The 13,194-nt window shown below is 39.4% G+C and overlaps 8 protein-coding genes across 8 annotated transcripts; 2 read left to right on the top strand and 6 right to left on the bottom strand. All coding sequences in view use genetic code 12, as the record gives it.

Annotated features, from left to right (window-relative positions):
• Positions 1–2: 2 nt before the first annotated feature.
• SPAPADRAFT_59101 (uncharacterized protein) lies at positions 3–450 on the bottom strand (the record flags this gene model as incomplete). The annotated part of the gene is made up of 1 exon (XM_007373260.1): positions 3–450. One exon carries the CDS (start codon positions 404–406, stop codon positions 65–67), a length of 342 nt encoding a protein of 113 aa, XP_007373322.1.
• Positions 451–1,907: 1,457 nt separating this feature from the next.
• Positions 1,908–3,407, bottom strand: FGR34 (Fgr34p; the record flags this gene model as incomplete). Its single annotated transcript, XM_007373259.1, has 3 exons — positions 1,908–2,082; positions 2,149–2,461; positions 2,519–3,407. Coding segments are annotated over 3 exons (1,377 nt in total), but the record flags the coding sequence as incomplete, so codon positions are not given.
• A 690-nt stretch (positions 3,408–4,097) lies between these two features.
• Positions 4,098–5,564, bottom strand: MSS51 (Mss51p; the record flags this gene model as incomplete). The annotated part of the gene is made up of 1 exon (XM_007373258.1): positions 4,098–5,564. The coding sequence occupies one exon, from the start codon at positions 4,960–4,962 to the stop codon at positions 4,156–4,158; it is 807 nt and encodes a 268-aa protein (XP_007373320.1).
• Positions 5,565–5,655: 91 nt separating this feature from the next.
• SPAPADRAFT_135526 (uncharacterized protein) lies at positions 5,656–7,503 on the bottom strand (the record flags this gene model as incomplete). Its single annotated transcript, XM_007373257.1, has 1 exon — positions 5,656–7,503. The coding sequence occupies one exon, from the start codon at positions 7,501–7,503 to the stop codon at positions 5,656–5,658; it is 1,848 nt and encodes a 615-aa protein (XP_007373319.1).
• An 89-nt stretch (positions 7,504–7,592) lies between these two features.
• SPAPADRAFT_59097 (uncharacterized protein) lies at positions 7,593–7,991 on the top strand (the record flags this gene model as incomplete). The annotated part of the gene is made up of 1 exon (XM_007373256.1): positions 7,593–7,991. One exon carries the CDS (start codon positions 7,648–7,650, stop codon positions 7,921–7,923), a length of 276 nt encoding a protein of 91 aa, XP_007373318.1.
• A 138-nt stretch (positions 7,992–8,129) lies between these two features.
• Positions 8,130–9,527, top strand: SPAPADRAFT_134460 (U2 snRNP complex subunit; the record flags this gene model as incomplete). The annotated part of the gene is made up of 1 exon (XM_007373255.1): positions 8,130–9,527. One exon carries the CDS (start codon positions 8,130–8,132, stop codon positions 9,525–9,527), a length of 1,398 nt encoding a protein of 465 aa, XP_007373317.1.
• A 295-nt stretch (positions 9,528–9,822) lies between these two features.
• SPAPADRAFT_48852 (uncharacterized protein) lies at positions 9,823–11,985 on the bottom strand (the record flags this gene model as incomplete). Its single annotated transcript, XM_007373254.1, has 1 exon — positions 9,823–11,985. One exon carries the CDS (start codon positions 11,983–11,985, stop codon positions 9,823–9,825), a length of 2,163 nt encoding a protein of 720 aa, XP_007373316.1.
• Positions 11,986–12,250: 265 nt separating this feature from the next.
• On the bottom strand, positions 12,251–13,179 carry SPAPADRAFT_59095 (uncharacterized protein; the record flags this gene model as incomplete). The annotated part of the gene is made up of 1 exon (XM_007373253.1): positions 12,251–13,179. The coding sequence occupies one exon, from the start codon at positions 13,161–13,163 to the stop codon at positions 12,540–12,542; it is 624 nt and encodes a 207-aa protein (XP_007373315.1).
• Positions 13,180–13,194: the final 15 nt, after the last annotated feature.

Genomic DNA, 13,194 nt, shown 5'->3' with positions numbered 1-13,194 from the left:
TTAAAAAATTGTTAGATTAATAATATACACACTAAAAATACACAGTAATTCTAGACTAATGCGCTTATAAAGCTAACAAAGCACCAGCAGCTAAAGCAACGGCACCAGCAGCTAATGGCTTAACACCAGCAGCTTCGTAGGTGGAAACACCTGGGGCCTTGGTGGTAACGTTGGAAACGTTAACAACGCTAACAGTGGTGACTGGAACAACCTTGGTGGTAGCGTGCAATGGACAAGAAGTACCTTCTTCTGGACATTCGGAGTCGGTGATGGTAACCAAGGTGGAGGTAACGACGGTCTTGGTGATGACAACGGCGTTGGAAGAAGAACCACCGGAAGAGGAAGAGGCATCAGCGACGACACCGGCAACGGCAGCAGCAGCAGCTAAAACGTAGGAGAATTGCATTGTAATAAAAGATTGACTAAGGTGGGAATGAAATTAGTTGTTATAGAAAAGAAAAAAAAAAGTAGAAATAGAATCCAAAGATGAGAAGCAGATGGAGATATATTTATACTTGTATGTTTACATCTAAATCTAGTCGATTGTGGCTACCATGAGACTTACTCAAAATTTTCATGCAATTTTCTGTGTTTTGACACTTCGCGCCGGTGATCTGGTGCAGTGAAAAAAAACCTCAACAATGGCTAAAAAATATCAAGACAATAGAAAACTGGCGTATGTTTACTTTAGGTCATCCCAATGAGGAAGGATCCTTTCCCTGATAGACGAGCTACATGAGCATACAGGTAATTGTTGCCCAATAGAATATTGACACACAACCACAAAATGCGAAATCTTTTCGCAGTTTTGTACTAGTGTTGTAGTGAACAATATAAGCTTTATATCCACACCGTCTGGAGTAATTGCAACATGTGGGAACAAGTGGTGGTTGCCATTTACGCGTAATTTCTATTTACACTTTGGTGATGGTCCCTGAAATTACCCAAGACTTACCAAAAAAAAATAATAAAAAGAGTCAGAAACCATTTGTACCTTACATTAATTCTTGTCCTCAAAGATACACACACAATCTTCAACTAAACATCCTACTTGTTCTCAATTATACAAATTAAAACCTTTTCTTATAGTCTTACAAAACTAAAAATCTAGATCAAATTCATTCGTAAATAGTCTTCTCTAGTCCGATCATCAAAACCACAAATCGTCTGTAGTCATTGTTACGAAATGTAAACTAACGCGCATTAAAAAATTATTTTTATTCATTGTTACAACCATAACAAAACATATAATTAAATAATAATCGCGATTTTCCAAGACTCATGACTCGCGCGAGAAGCTACAAATTGTCACCTTGCTCGTGCAATATACGAGATCCAGACGCCGTGGGTTGATTTTGTTCCTCAATCATATCTTCGTCTACACCCTGTTGCTCAGACGATTCTTCCGAGTGTGTTGATTGTCCCGGAATTTCATCCTGCACAAACGCAGGTTGCAACCGCATGTTATCAATTGCACCTTCCTCATTCACTTGGTCGCCAATAGTTTCATTGTCAAGCCCATTTATATTTTCATTTTGGCTATCTCTTCTGGTAATATTCGCGGTGAGTAAAGTCCAGGTGTTGACTAAATCTGGGATGAAACTTTCCGGCGCGGTTTGCCTTGATTCAATTCCTCTGTTCAACACATCAGAAACAACTTCCAAACATTTACAATATTCAATCAACATCTTAAACTTTTTCTCGTTGGTTTCAAGTAGCGATGCCTCGGGATCAATACTTTCGAGTTCGGCAAGAATACTTTCAACTTCGGAAAATTGCATTGATCTTGGAATTTCAAAACTTGGACTCAACACATCATTGTATTTCTTGACCAAGTCTTCAATTGACACAAATAATAACTTCGTTTTCAGCTCAAATGCTTTCAATTCGCCATTCCTCCAATTTTCCAACTCTTCAAGAATTGATAATTGAAAAGAGGGCAAAAGCGAAAGAACCCCAAGCAAACTGTCTTTCCACAAGATTTCAACATTATACATCAAATGCTTAACTAGCTGGGACTTTTCTGTTACTATAATTTCGTGGTCCCATGTTCTCCGAACTGCAATCCTGATAATCTTGGTTCTAGCACCAGTGAAAGCTCGTCGAATGTAATTAGCGCCAGCATCAATGTACCTTAAACCATTAAACGCATTTGCAACCACCGGGGCATTTATGTTTCTCGCTTGACCTTGCTGCTGAGCAAGGTATACATTGCGACCAGTAAAGGCCAAAATATACAATTGGAAAATGACCAAGATCACGAGCAAGTAAATCTTCCAATGGGTCTTTATATGTTTGTTAGGTCTGACTCCCATAAAGTATAATACCACCACAACTTTAAGTGCTAAAAGAAGCAATCTCTTTCCTTCATTGAAAGTTCTATTAAGCACGCCATTGTCAACTGCATTCAAACCTCTATCTACCTCATTAACAGGTTGTTCATTTGCAGGTTGCTCTACTTCTCTTTCAATTTCACTAGCACTTGTTCTCGCCGTAAGAGTAGGACGAGCCAGAGAACCTAGGGCAGCTGGAAACATCATAATCTCTACCTTCTCTAACAACAGTTGTCCCGAGCTCAGGGTAAATTCAGATTCCAACTTTGCAATTCCACTAGGATTGACCAACAAGTATGGTTGATGTAAGTCATTGTCGACAATAAAACATTGTGATGTGTTTAAAGTTACTGATTTGATGGTGTCGTCCACTTTTAGCGTTACTTCAAACTCGGTATTTGCGATTGATGACTGATTAACTAACCGTTTTCCAATGTTAGGTGAACTAATGACTTCGAAAGATTCACCTTCCAATTCCCAAACAGACTGGTCTTTAGTGATGAGCTTGGTAGGTTCAATAGGATCAACGGGGTGCGACATGGGGTGCGACATAGGCTGCTCCAGCAAGGTACTTTTATGCTTTGAAGAAGAAGAACCCTCTACATTTCCATCAACCATTCGTTGTAATGACCCGGGCAAAAACTCAAAACTACCAGTTTGGCTAAGTTCTCTCCAAAAGGAACCACTCAATACATTAGCTTTACTTAAATTATCGGAGATAGTTAAATGGATAGATACTGGATCTCTTTCATCCAAAGTCGATTCATTCAAGTCAAAAGCTTCAATCACTGTTTTTTGGTCGATTTCCTTGGTATTGGGCAACTTCACTCCATTATACAATAATTCAAGTTGGTCAAAATGTGTTCTTGACACCCCACCAAGGTCAATTCTCGCCACGATAAACTGTTTAAGTTCTATTATTCTAAGACTGTGGTCAATGTCAAAGATCCTTCTCTCATTTTGTAACGTAGGTTCATCTGATTCGATAATTATTTGAAAAGTGCTTCTAGTTCGTGTCCGAATGTCAAACAAAAAAACCACAGGGTCCAAAGGAGTTACATCTAGCTTTAACATTTCACCCAAGGTCAAATTGTCATTATTCATCAATTGCCGATCTGGCATATTGCGCAACTGTATATTAGTCCGAGTAATATTTTGATGGATTCCTTTTCTTTGTTCTTGTTCAACCACAAAATCTTTAATTGATCCAATAGTACACTTCAAAGACTCCCTCAATGTATACTTATGTTCTCCTTCGTGTAAATCACGCCACCTGAGAACAATATCGAAAAGGCTAGCGGGGGTCAGGGGTCGACTGTGGACCAAGTGGTTACAATCAATCCTGAGTAGGAGATCTTTCTCTTTAAACGGAGACAGCGGGACTTCTGGAACACTAAGAACCAGAGCAATAGTTTCCGAATCCGTCAACAATCTATCTTTATAGAAAAGGTCTAATGAGCGTGGGCTGAGGGTGAAGTCTTCTGAGTTCACCCAGATCAGATCCTTAATGTCGCCAATGGTGTGTCGCAACGTCACATTGATGCAATACACCTCCAATCCCAGTAGCTGTCCTGGACTATAGTTAACCTCTTCCACCCGGAAGCACAATTCAAACGGAGTGTTCATCTATGTTGGATTGCAGTCGTTGCTTAGAACCAAAAGTGACACTGTAGCACTTTTGTGCTGAACATCTAAACGAAGGTGGGGGCGCGCATAGAACAACCCATCGGCGATTAACAGCCGTGCACGTGACAAATAATTTTTGGGGGCGAGGGGGTTTCTATTGTATGTACAAGAAATATAGACTATATATATTGTTTGCTCAAACCTTAATAGCATGGTATCTCTTTCCTCTGAAACCAAAGAGTTTGTTGTTCAAGTTGAATGTTTCGGTAGGGTGGGCATCATCCAATTCCAACTTGGTACAAGCAAATAAGTTATCAGTCTTGTTCATCATAATATCCATTTCTTCATGAAGAGGATGTTTGTTTAACCATTCAATTTCCTTATCCATATCAGCGTTATGGTATCCACTTACAAACACCGGACATTTTGATTCTAATAAACCCTTCAAGGATTTATCCCAGTGAATGTGGTCAGCGGTTTGGAATCCAGGATGGAATAAGAAAAACACATCCAAGTATGGATCAAATGGGAATAAATCACCCATGTCGTATAATTCATGAAAGTATTGTGAGTGGTGGAAGATTGAAATTTGATCATCAACTCTTTCAACTAATGGCCGACCTTGAGGGACATTGGTTGGAGCAAAAGCTTTGGTTTCTCTGTCGAAATATGCTTCAGGACCGACTAAATGAATTTGAAATCTGGTTCCTGGGAACAAGTAACCAAATTGTTTCCATACGTAACCTGGCAACATTGATTCCATTCTTGATCCCAATATAAAGATTCTCATTGGTCTTTCTCTGTAAACAACATCGGTTTCAGCAGACTTGGCATGGGGTGGGTATAAGGTGTATCTCAATGCAGAAAGGGACTTGAGACCTTCCAAGGTAATTGGTCCCTTTGGTTCTTGTTGGTAAGGTGAGTTCTTATGTAAAAGTGAGGCAATTGTCATTGGATATGTAAGAATTTTAGTGGAAGCAGCCAAGTTGAATTCATCATTCATGGGTGGGAAATCTCTAGTGTAGAAAAAGGTATCCCAATTTGAAAGATTGACTAAAAAGTCACGTTCTTGTTCTCCTGGGAATGCTAATTCTTCAAACTGGCGTCCTGATCTTAAATCATGTTCATAAAGGTTGACCTTCTTTAACAATTCATACTTTTTCTTGGCATGATATTCGGTATCAGCCTTCCAAGCTTCTTCAGAAGCATGAGTTGGAATACCAGAATATGGGCAGACAAAGTCGACTGGTTTGTTGGTGACTGGACAGCGAGCTTTGGCTCTGATCAAAGCTGCACGAGTACGAATGTCTTCATAAGGAGACTCGTCCCATTTGTATAATTTGTTTTCCTTTTCAGCCTTTGGTGGATCCATGGACAACAAACTCCAAAGTGAAAATTGTCGTTTTGGAAGGGCCAACAAACGTCCACTGGACATCACTGGGACGATATTACGCACACTTATCATTGTTTTTGACAATTATTTATATGTTCTTGATTGCTTTGAACCAATTGTACCTGAGATCTCTACCCTTGTTAAGTGTATCCTTGATGCTAGCACCAGTTTTCCACTCGGCTTTTGATTTTTTTCCCTCTTCGTTTATAACATGATTTTTTTTTTTGCGCCTAGTTAATATTTTTGTTAGGGACTGGATTTACGCATATATTGCACTTACAACGTATATTACAGTATACATATCTACAACTCATCATGGACTACAGCTTCAGTTTCCTCTGAGTTGGAGCTATCCGAGTCGGTATTAGTATCAGTCACAACCTTAACGTTGAAGTTTTTTTGCAAATATTCTCCTATGTCAAGCTCCTCATTTTGTGCTTTAGCCGAGCTTATGGCGCTTTGAAGTTCAGAAATCATTTCTTCAAACTCAACCAGATTCTTTCCCTCGAATTCAACCTCCACTACTCCCTGGATATTACGTTGAACTAGCTTGGGATCTATTTCTTTCTTCTGCCCCTCAGTGATGACACGAACCACAGTAGTTTCAGTGGAAACGACACTTTCATCAGTTTCAACATCCAATTCACTATTTGTAACTGTGACGGTGACCGTTTGTGTCTTGGCTTCAAGGGCCGGTTCTCGGATAATGTTAGGAAACTTTGATCTCAGAAAATGCTCAAAATTCCAGTTGTTGTTGGGTGCTTCAAACTTGGACAACATACCATTGGCCCCATTCAACACACTCGGATCAAAAGTTTCAACTTCAAGCAGATGTGTTTTGTGATCTCCTCGTCTAACTCTAAATAACGACATGAAATTACCGGTATAATCATACATTTCATACCACATTGTAAACGAATCATTCCACAGTAATAGCAATTCCAATTTCTTTTCATTCACCAAAGGAGATGGGATCTTGTGATCAAGTACCGACAAGAGCATTCGTCCAAACTCCTCCACTAGATCTTCTTGCGGTTTAATCCCACTATAAATGAATATTCTTCTACGATCCCAGTAAGGGTTCCCCGTCTTTGATTCTGTCTTTTTTGTTCCTAAAAAGTATCCTCCTCCACATGGTGTCAAACTATAGTCTTGTAAATTAACTTTCACATTTTTGGTTGGAGGAAGTCCCAACACTGGAACAGTCTCGGTATAACTGAAAAAGTCAGAATAGGAAATATTCTTGTCGCTATCCCTGCTATCGTCGATCTTTTTGCATTCCATATCCACAACATTGTCATGGATGATATTCCGTTTAAATTCTTCAAGTGCACAAAGTCCCGGGACATGAATAATCATCTGATACTGACATGTCTTGATTTCTTGAAATTGGAGTAATTTGCTAGGACCAGCTACCGATTGATCGCACTGGTACACAATATCTATGGTACGCGGCTTCATTGTCAAATCACAAATCTCACCACTGGAAAGGGTATGCTTGATGAACTTTTGCGTGTTTGTTTCCGAGTCCGGTTGATTCGTACTAAAGTAACTATATTCCCCGTCAAAAATTGTGAAATCAGTCTCATCCAACTTCGTCTCTAACCCTTTGGCTTGGTTTTCAATCTTGATGTTCTTGTTAATCTTTTCACTGCCAGGGAATCTTCCTAAGGTATATACGTGCATGGGGAAATGGGGCTCATGTTTACCACTTAAATAATGCTGCAATGATTCATGGAACTGAATCACTTTATCACCAAAACAGTACGCAATTGTCCAATACCCATCATGTAGATTGAACGAGAATGTACAATTGTCTGTAGAAAATGTCTTTTGGATGATATCCATTGCTTTCTTTTTCAATTCAGATGTAGGGGTTCCCGGGCTGGGGATACGTAAATCGATCTCTTTTTCACGAGGCAAGTGGCATAGATACGATCCATTGTGATATTTTGTATGCATGTTCAAGATTTCAAATTGGGCTGTCTCTTTGATATCCTCGTTCATGGCAACAAACGATTCGGCGATATTTTTGGGAATTGCACCATTCTGGAATATTATTCGATTGGAACTCTTGTATACGGTATGAGATGCAGTTGCAACGTGAACCAAACCAAGTAACGTAAATAGTGCTGTCCAATTCAGAATCATGGTGGAGATGAAAACATAGATTAGATCTGAGCCAAGGTGTCACAAAAGATTGTTTAAAAAAAATGTTGCCACGTTAAACTTAAACCTACGACATCCACTTGTGTACAACACAATTTTCTACAGACAATAGACTAGGACAAGACAATGTCGTCTGAAAGTTCGTTTGAGACCCCTCCCCCAGAACCAGCCCTTTCTACTCCGCATCTAAAAGCTCATGACGACTTTAATACTATAGATGCCGACCAGACATTATCATCTATAGCGGAAAAGAAACAACCTTCGGTATTTGATATAGCTCAAGATATGCAAGAGCAGTTGAAGAAAGCATCAGAATTTTTAGACAAGAATGATAAAGAAATGAATGAAAGAATTGATGGTTTGCTTAAAACTATTGACCATATCCATAAAAGCTCAGATTGACTGTGTATGTGGAAAAGATTAAATAATAAAAGTTCAAGTAATGATTAATAGATAACGAGATAAATTATAAATTTTTATCCTGTAAGTTTATGGGAATGTAATTGTAAGCAATGTTTGTTTGTGATACACAACCAAACTGTACTCGCGAAAGCATTAATCAAACTAAAAACAAAAAATAGTGCATGGTCTTTCTTTGGGCAACAATCATGGCAAACAAACGATCGAAAAATCAATTGCGAAGAGACAAGGCCAAGCAGAGGAAGCTTGATGCTCTGGCTACTCACACCAAAGAACTATTTGATGCAACTGAAACTAAAGAGATACCATTGTCCAAAGACATACCTACTAGCGATGAGGTGGAAGAATCAAATGAGATAGACAATCAATTACTTAAAGAATTTCAAGAGGTGTTCAATAGGTTCACTTCAAGAAATACCACGGACAAAGTCAACGAACTTCAAATAGAAACCACAAAAGATACAAAACAGATCTACTACAGCGATGATGATGATGATAACGATATAGAAGATTCCGATGACGATCTAAATGATGAAGAAAAAACGTTGTCCAAGAGACAACAACGTATACGAAATAAAGTACCGTTGGCCACATTAAAGGCATCAACATCAAAGCCATGGAATGTCGAATGGTTTGATGTTGATGCCAAAGATCCATTTCTTTTAGTAGCGTTAAAATCACAACCTAATACCATACCAGTGCCTGCTCATTGGAGTGCCAAACGAGACTACTTGTCGTCGAAACGAGGAATCGAGAAACTACCATTTGAATTACCAAAATATATTCGGGATACGGGGATTGGAGAAATGAGACAAACTGATGAACGAACAGTTCGTCAACAACAACGTGAAAAGGTCCAACCAAAGATGGGCAGATTAGATATAGATTATGCTAAATTACACGATGCATTTTTCAAACATCAAACTAGACCACGTATTTTCGGGTATGGAGATGTATATGAAGAAGGAAAAGAGACTGTTGACGAGTTGGCCAATGAAGCGTCGAAATATAAACCAGGAGTGATATCAAAGGAGTTACGAGAAGCGTTAGATATGCCCGAGTCAGACCTAAGTGTTGCACCCGCATGGATTACAATCATGAAAGAAATTGGTAAACCTCCTTCATATGAAGAGTTATTGATCCCGGGATTGGATATGGAATACTCCAATACTGGATACAAGGATAAGGGATCTACCAGTAGAGCAAAGAAAAATAGTGACCACTGGGGTAAATTGTTGGATACAGTTGAATCTTCTGAAGAAGAAGAAGAAGAAGAGGGTGACGATGAAGAAGAGAGTGTGTCTGAATCTGAATCTGAATCTATAGTTAGTGAAGACAAGCAAGAAGAAAAAGAAACGGTGATAGAAAAGAAAGTACACCAACCTGTTGATGTCAAACTGGAAGGTACTCCGGCAGACAATGCTTCTAAATTTTTATACAAAGTTTTGAAGGAAAAGTCCAGTAAACAAAATAGTTCTTTGTTAGGTAAAGAGTTTGGTTATGAGCTCAATTCAAATGAGGAATCACTGAAGTCTGATGAGGAAACTGCTACGACTCAGCTGGTTGCTGACATATTTAAATTTTAGTAGTTTTTGAATATAGATCTATCAGCTGGCTGTAATTTAGCGTTACAAAAAGATTAATTGATTTTACGTATAATGAAAACTAAATATGCCTAAAAATAAACAGTCGGTAGGAAGAACGTTATATGCTCTAACATCACAAAAGAATAAATATATTATATATATTGATAACAAACTTTTTGTTTCTTTCACTTCATTCCTTCATGGGGAGACCCGATTACAGGTCCGATATAAAACAAGAAAGCTAGCAATGCAAATTGTAAGAAATGAATCTGGGGGAATCTTACACACCACAACCCTAGAAATTTATGTCTGGTTTTTCGTCAGTGATCTTCTGTATTTGGGCCCCAAAGGAAACAACACACTTTGCCATGGTAGGAGATGATCTGGAAATGACATCGGTGAAGTAAAAGTTGTCAATTGGGTTCTTTAATGGTGATCCAGTTATCTTGGCTAATTTGTTTTTGTTGACCAAGTCAGCAAAACCAATCTTGACAATGTCTTGAGAAACTGGTTCGATAACCTCGTGTCTGACCAAGTGTGGAGCAATTTCACCCAATCTGGTTCTTACAGCAACAATATCATCGTATGGTAATTTGGCATTCAAGTATTCAGACAAGGCTCTGATGATCTTCCAATCTTCACGGGCAGCACCTGGAGCATTGGTGGCGGCTCTGGTAACTTGTGTTCTACCTTCGGTGTTGACATAAGTAGCGGACTTTTCAGTGTATGCAGAACCTGGCAAGATGACATCGGCATAAGAAGCACCGACATCACCATGATGACCTTGGTAGACGACAAAAGCATCCTTTGGAATGTCCTTGTTTGTGATTTCATCGGCACCCAACAAGTAGATGAATTTTGGCTTGGCAGTTTCTTCAACCAAGGTGTTGAACCCAATATCTAAAGCGGCAACTCTAGAAGCTTCACGATGTAACAAGTTAACACCATTCCATTCACCAGAGTTGAAGTTGGCGTGCTTAGAGGCGAAGTCACCAACTAATTTGTAAATGGCAGAAGAATCTTCAGAATCAGCAACCCCGGAACCAATGACAATCAATGGCTTCTTGGCAGCAGCTAACTTTTGACCCAATTGACCATCAAGAGCCTTTTGTAAAGCAGTGGCATCAGAACCCAAGTTTTCAACATTGAAAGTGGAGTCGAATTCTTGACCAACGGAAGAGATTTCCAAGTTACTTCTTAACCAAACTTTTCTGATTCTGGTGTTTAAAACAGCAGCTTCGTGTCTTGGGTTGGTACCAACCAAAAGAATTTGATCAGCTTCTTCAATACCATCAATGGTGGAGTTGAAGATGTAGTTGGATCTGATATCTAACCCGTGAGCATTGACACCTTGGGCGACATCAGTGGTGACGTTTTCGGAACCCAACTTGTTAACCAAGTCTTTCAAAACAACCAAGGATTCGGCATCAGCTAAAGCCCCGGAAATGGCCTTTAATTCACCACCTTGTGGGTTGATCTTGGAGTAAGCGGAAGCAATGGTGGATAAAGCTTCATCCCAAGTACTGGCTTCAAACTTGTCGCCGTTTCTGATTAATGGAGTGGTCAAACGTTGTGTCTTTAAACCATCACAGGCAAATCTGGTCTTGTCGGAGATCCATTCTTCGTTAACTTCATCATTCAATCTTGGTAAAACTCTCATAACTTCAATACCTCTGGCATCGACTCTAATGTTGGAACCAATGGCATCCATGACATCGATAGTTTCAGTTCTCTTTAATTCCCAAGGTCTGGCTCTGAAAGCGTATGGTTTAGAAGTCAAGGCACCAACTGGACATAAATCAATAATGTTACCAGACATTTCAGTGTTGATGTTTCTTTCGATATAGGTACCAATTTGCATATCGTTACCTCTACCGGCAGTACCAAATTCTGGAGCACCAGCGACATCATTCATGAATCTGACACATCTGGTACAATGAATACATCTGTTCATAGAGGTCTTAACCAATGGACCGATGGCCTTGTTTTCGACGGCTCTCTTACCGACCAATTCTCTAAATCTACCACGGTCAGAACCATATCTTTGGGATTGTTCTTGCAAGTCACATTCCCCACCTTGGTCACAAACAGGACAATCCAAAGGATGGTTTTCCAATAACATTTCGGTGACCCCTTCTCTAGACTTCTTGACTCTTTCAGAATCGGTGTGGACAACCATACCTTGTTGGACAGGCATGGCACAAGAAGCAATCAATTTTGGCATTCTTTCCACGTCGACCAAACACATACGACAGTTACCGGCAATGGCCAATTTATCGTGGTAACAGTAACGAGGAATAGGAACACCTGCTAAGTCAGCAGCTTGGATAATTGATGAGCCTGCTTCAATGGAAACTTTTCTTCCATCAATGGTTACTTCGACTTCGGCCAATCTCTTGGTGGAAGCAGATATGTAACGTTTGGAAGATCTTAATATATGTGATTTAATTGAATGCATAGTTGTTGTTGTTGTTGTTGTTGTTCGTGATGTAATAGTATGTAACGACTCTCCTGAAGTACAGCGTTCGTTTGACAAGAAATTATTTCACTTAATCAAAAAAAAATAGGGAGATATATTTAATATATTATCTTGAATTGACAACGACAGTTGGAGCTCTTCGAAAGGATATTCAAACTAAGAGAGAGTTGGCTTTTCAGTTAACCAGTTTTTCTTACTCAATTCTCATTGGTTTTTTTTTTCAACCATTACAAACAAAACTAACCAAACCTTGGCTTGTGTGCAGTACATTACAATTAAAAATCTCTGATTCGCTAAAAAAACTTTTGCAGTGTTTTTTCGGTCCTTGGCTAAAATATTTGAAGCGGCACACTACCTGGCAGCGAGCTACGGTTGCTACCATGTGTCGTGGTCGGTTTGCCCATTGGGTGAACTTGTACTATAGGTGCGCGGTGCCCAGTGTGCAGTGCCCAATACACAGTACGTAGTAGCAATATACATTAGAAAGACATAATCATTAAGGGAAACGCATTTGATATTACTATGAAGATGAATCATGCCTGTTTCTTCTTATCTTCACCACCTAATGCCATAAACATGAGCAATGCAATGACAATATACATCCAATTCTTTTGAACCCAAGACCTTTCATCGACTTCAACTTCAACCTCCTCTTCTATTTCTTTATCCACAGTGTTCCCATGTTCATCCACTACTTTGACAATCTTCTTCTTGGTAACTTTTTCAACTCGTGGACCTGTTTGGGCATTGGCTTGCTCCTTTTGTTTCTTTAATGACTGTGGATTCAAGTTGGGTGTGGCGGATGTCCCAATTGCATGGAATTTAACTCTATGCTTCACATCAGCGACGGAATCGTGTGAAATCGAAAGGTGAGATATTTCCTTATTGGAGTCAAGAAACACGTGTAATGTAGCCTTGTTCAACGAATTGATTCCCTTGACGTAAGCAAAGCATTCGCTGTTGGGCACATCGGTGGTGCCTATGCAATATGAAGCGCTAGATTGTAATTCACCATTATTCAATACGAGGCTTTTTCCGGACAAATATCCAATCTCTTCCACCACTGATGTATCAAGATCCTTAGTGAATAGATTAATGCGGTTCTCTGCTGCCGCCAACGCACTTATGGATAATATTATTAAATTTACAAGCTTCATTTGTGATTGTTGTTGCTATTATTGAATGGTT

The sequence above is a fragment of the Spathaspora passalidarum genome, assembly GCF_000223485.1.
Source record: "Spathaspora passalidarum NRRL Y-27907 unplaced genomic scaffold SPAPAscaffold_2, whole genome shotgun sequence".
Lineage (NCBI taxonomy): Eukaryota > Fungi > Ascomycota > Pichiomycetes > Serinales > Debaryomycetaceae > Spathaspora > Spathaspora passalidarum.
Note: the sequence above shows the minus strand (reverse complement) of the source record. Positions and strands in the feature narration are given on the sequence as shown.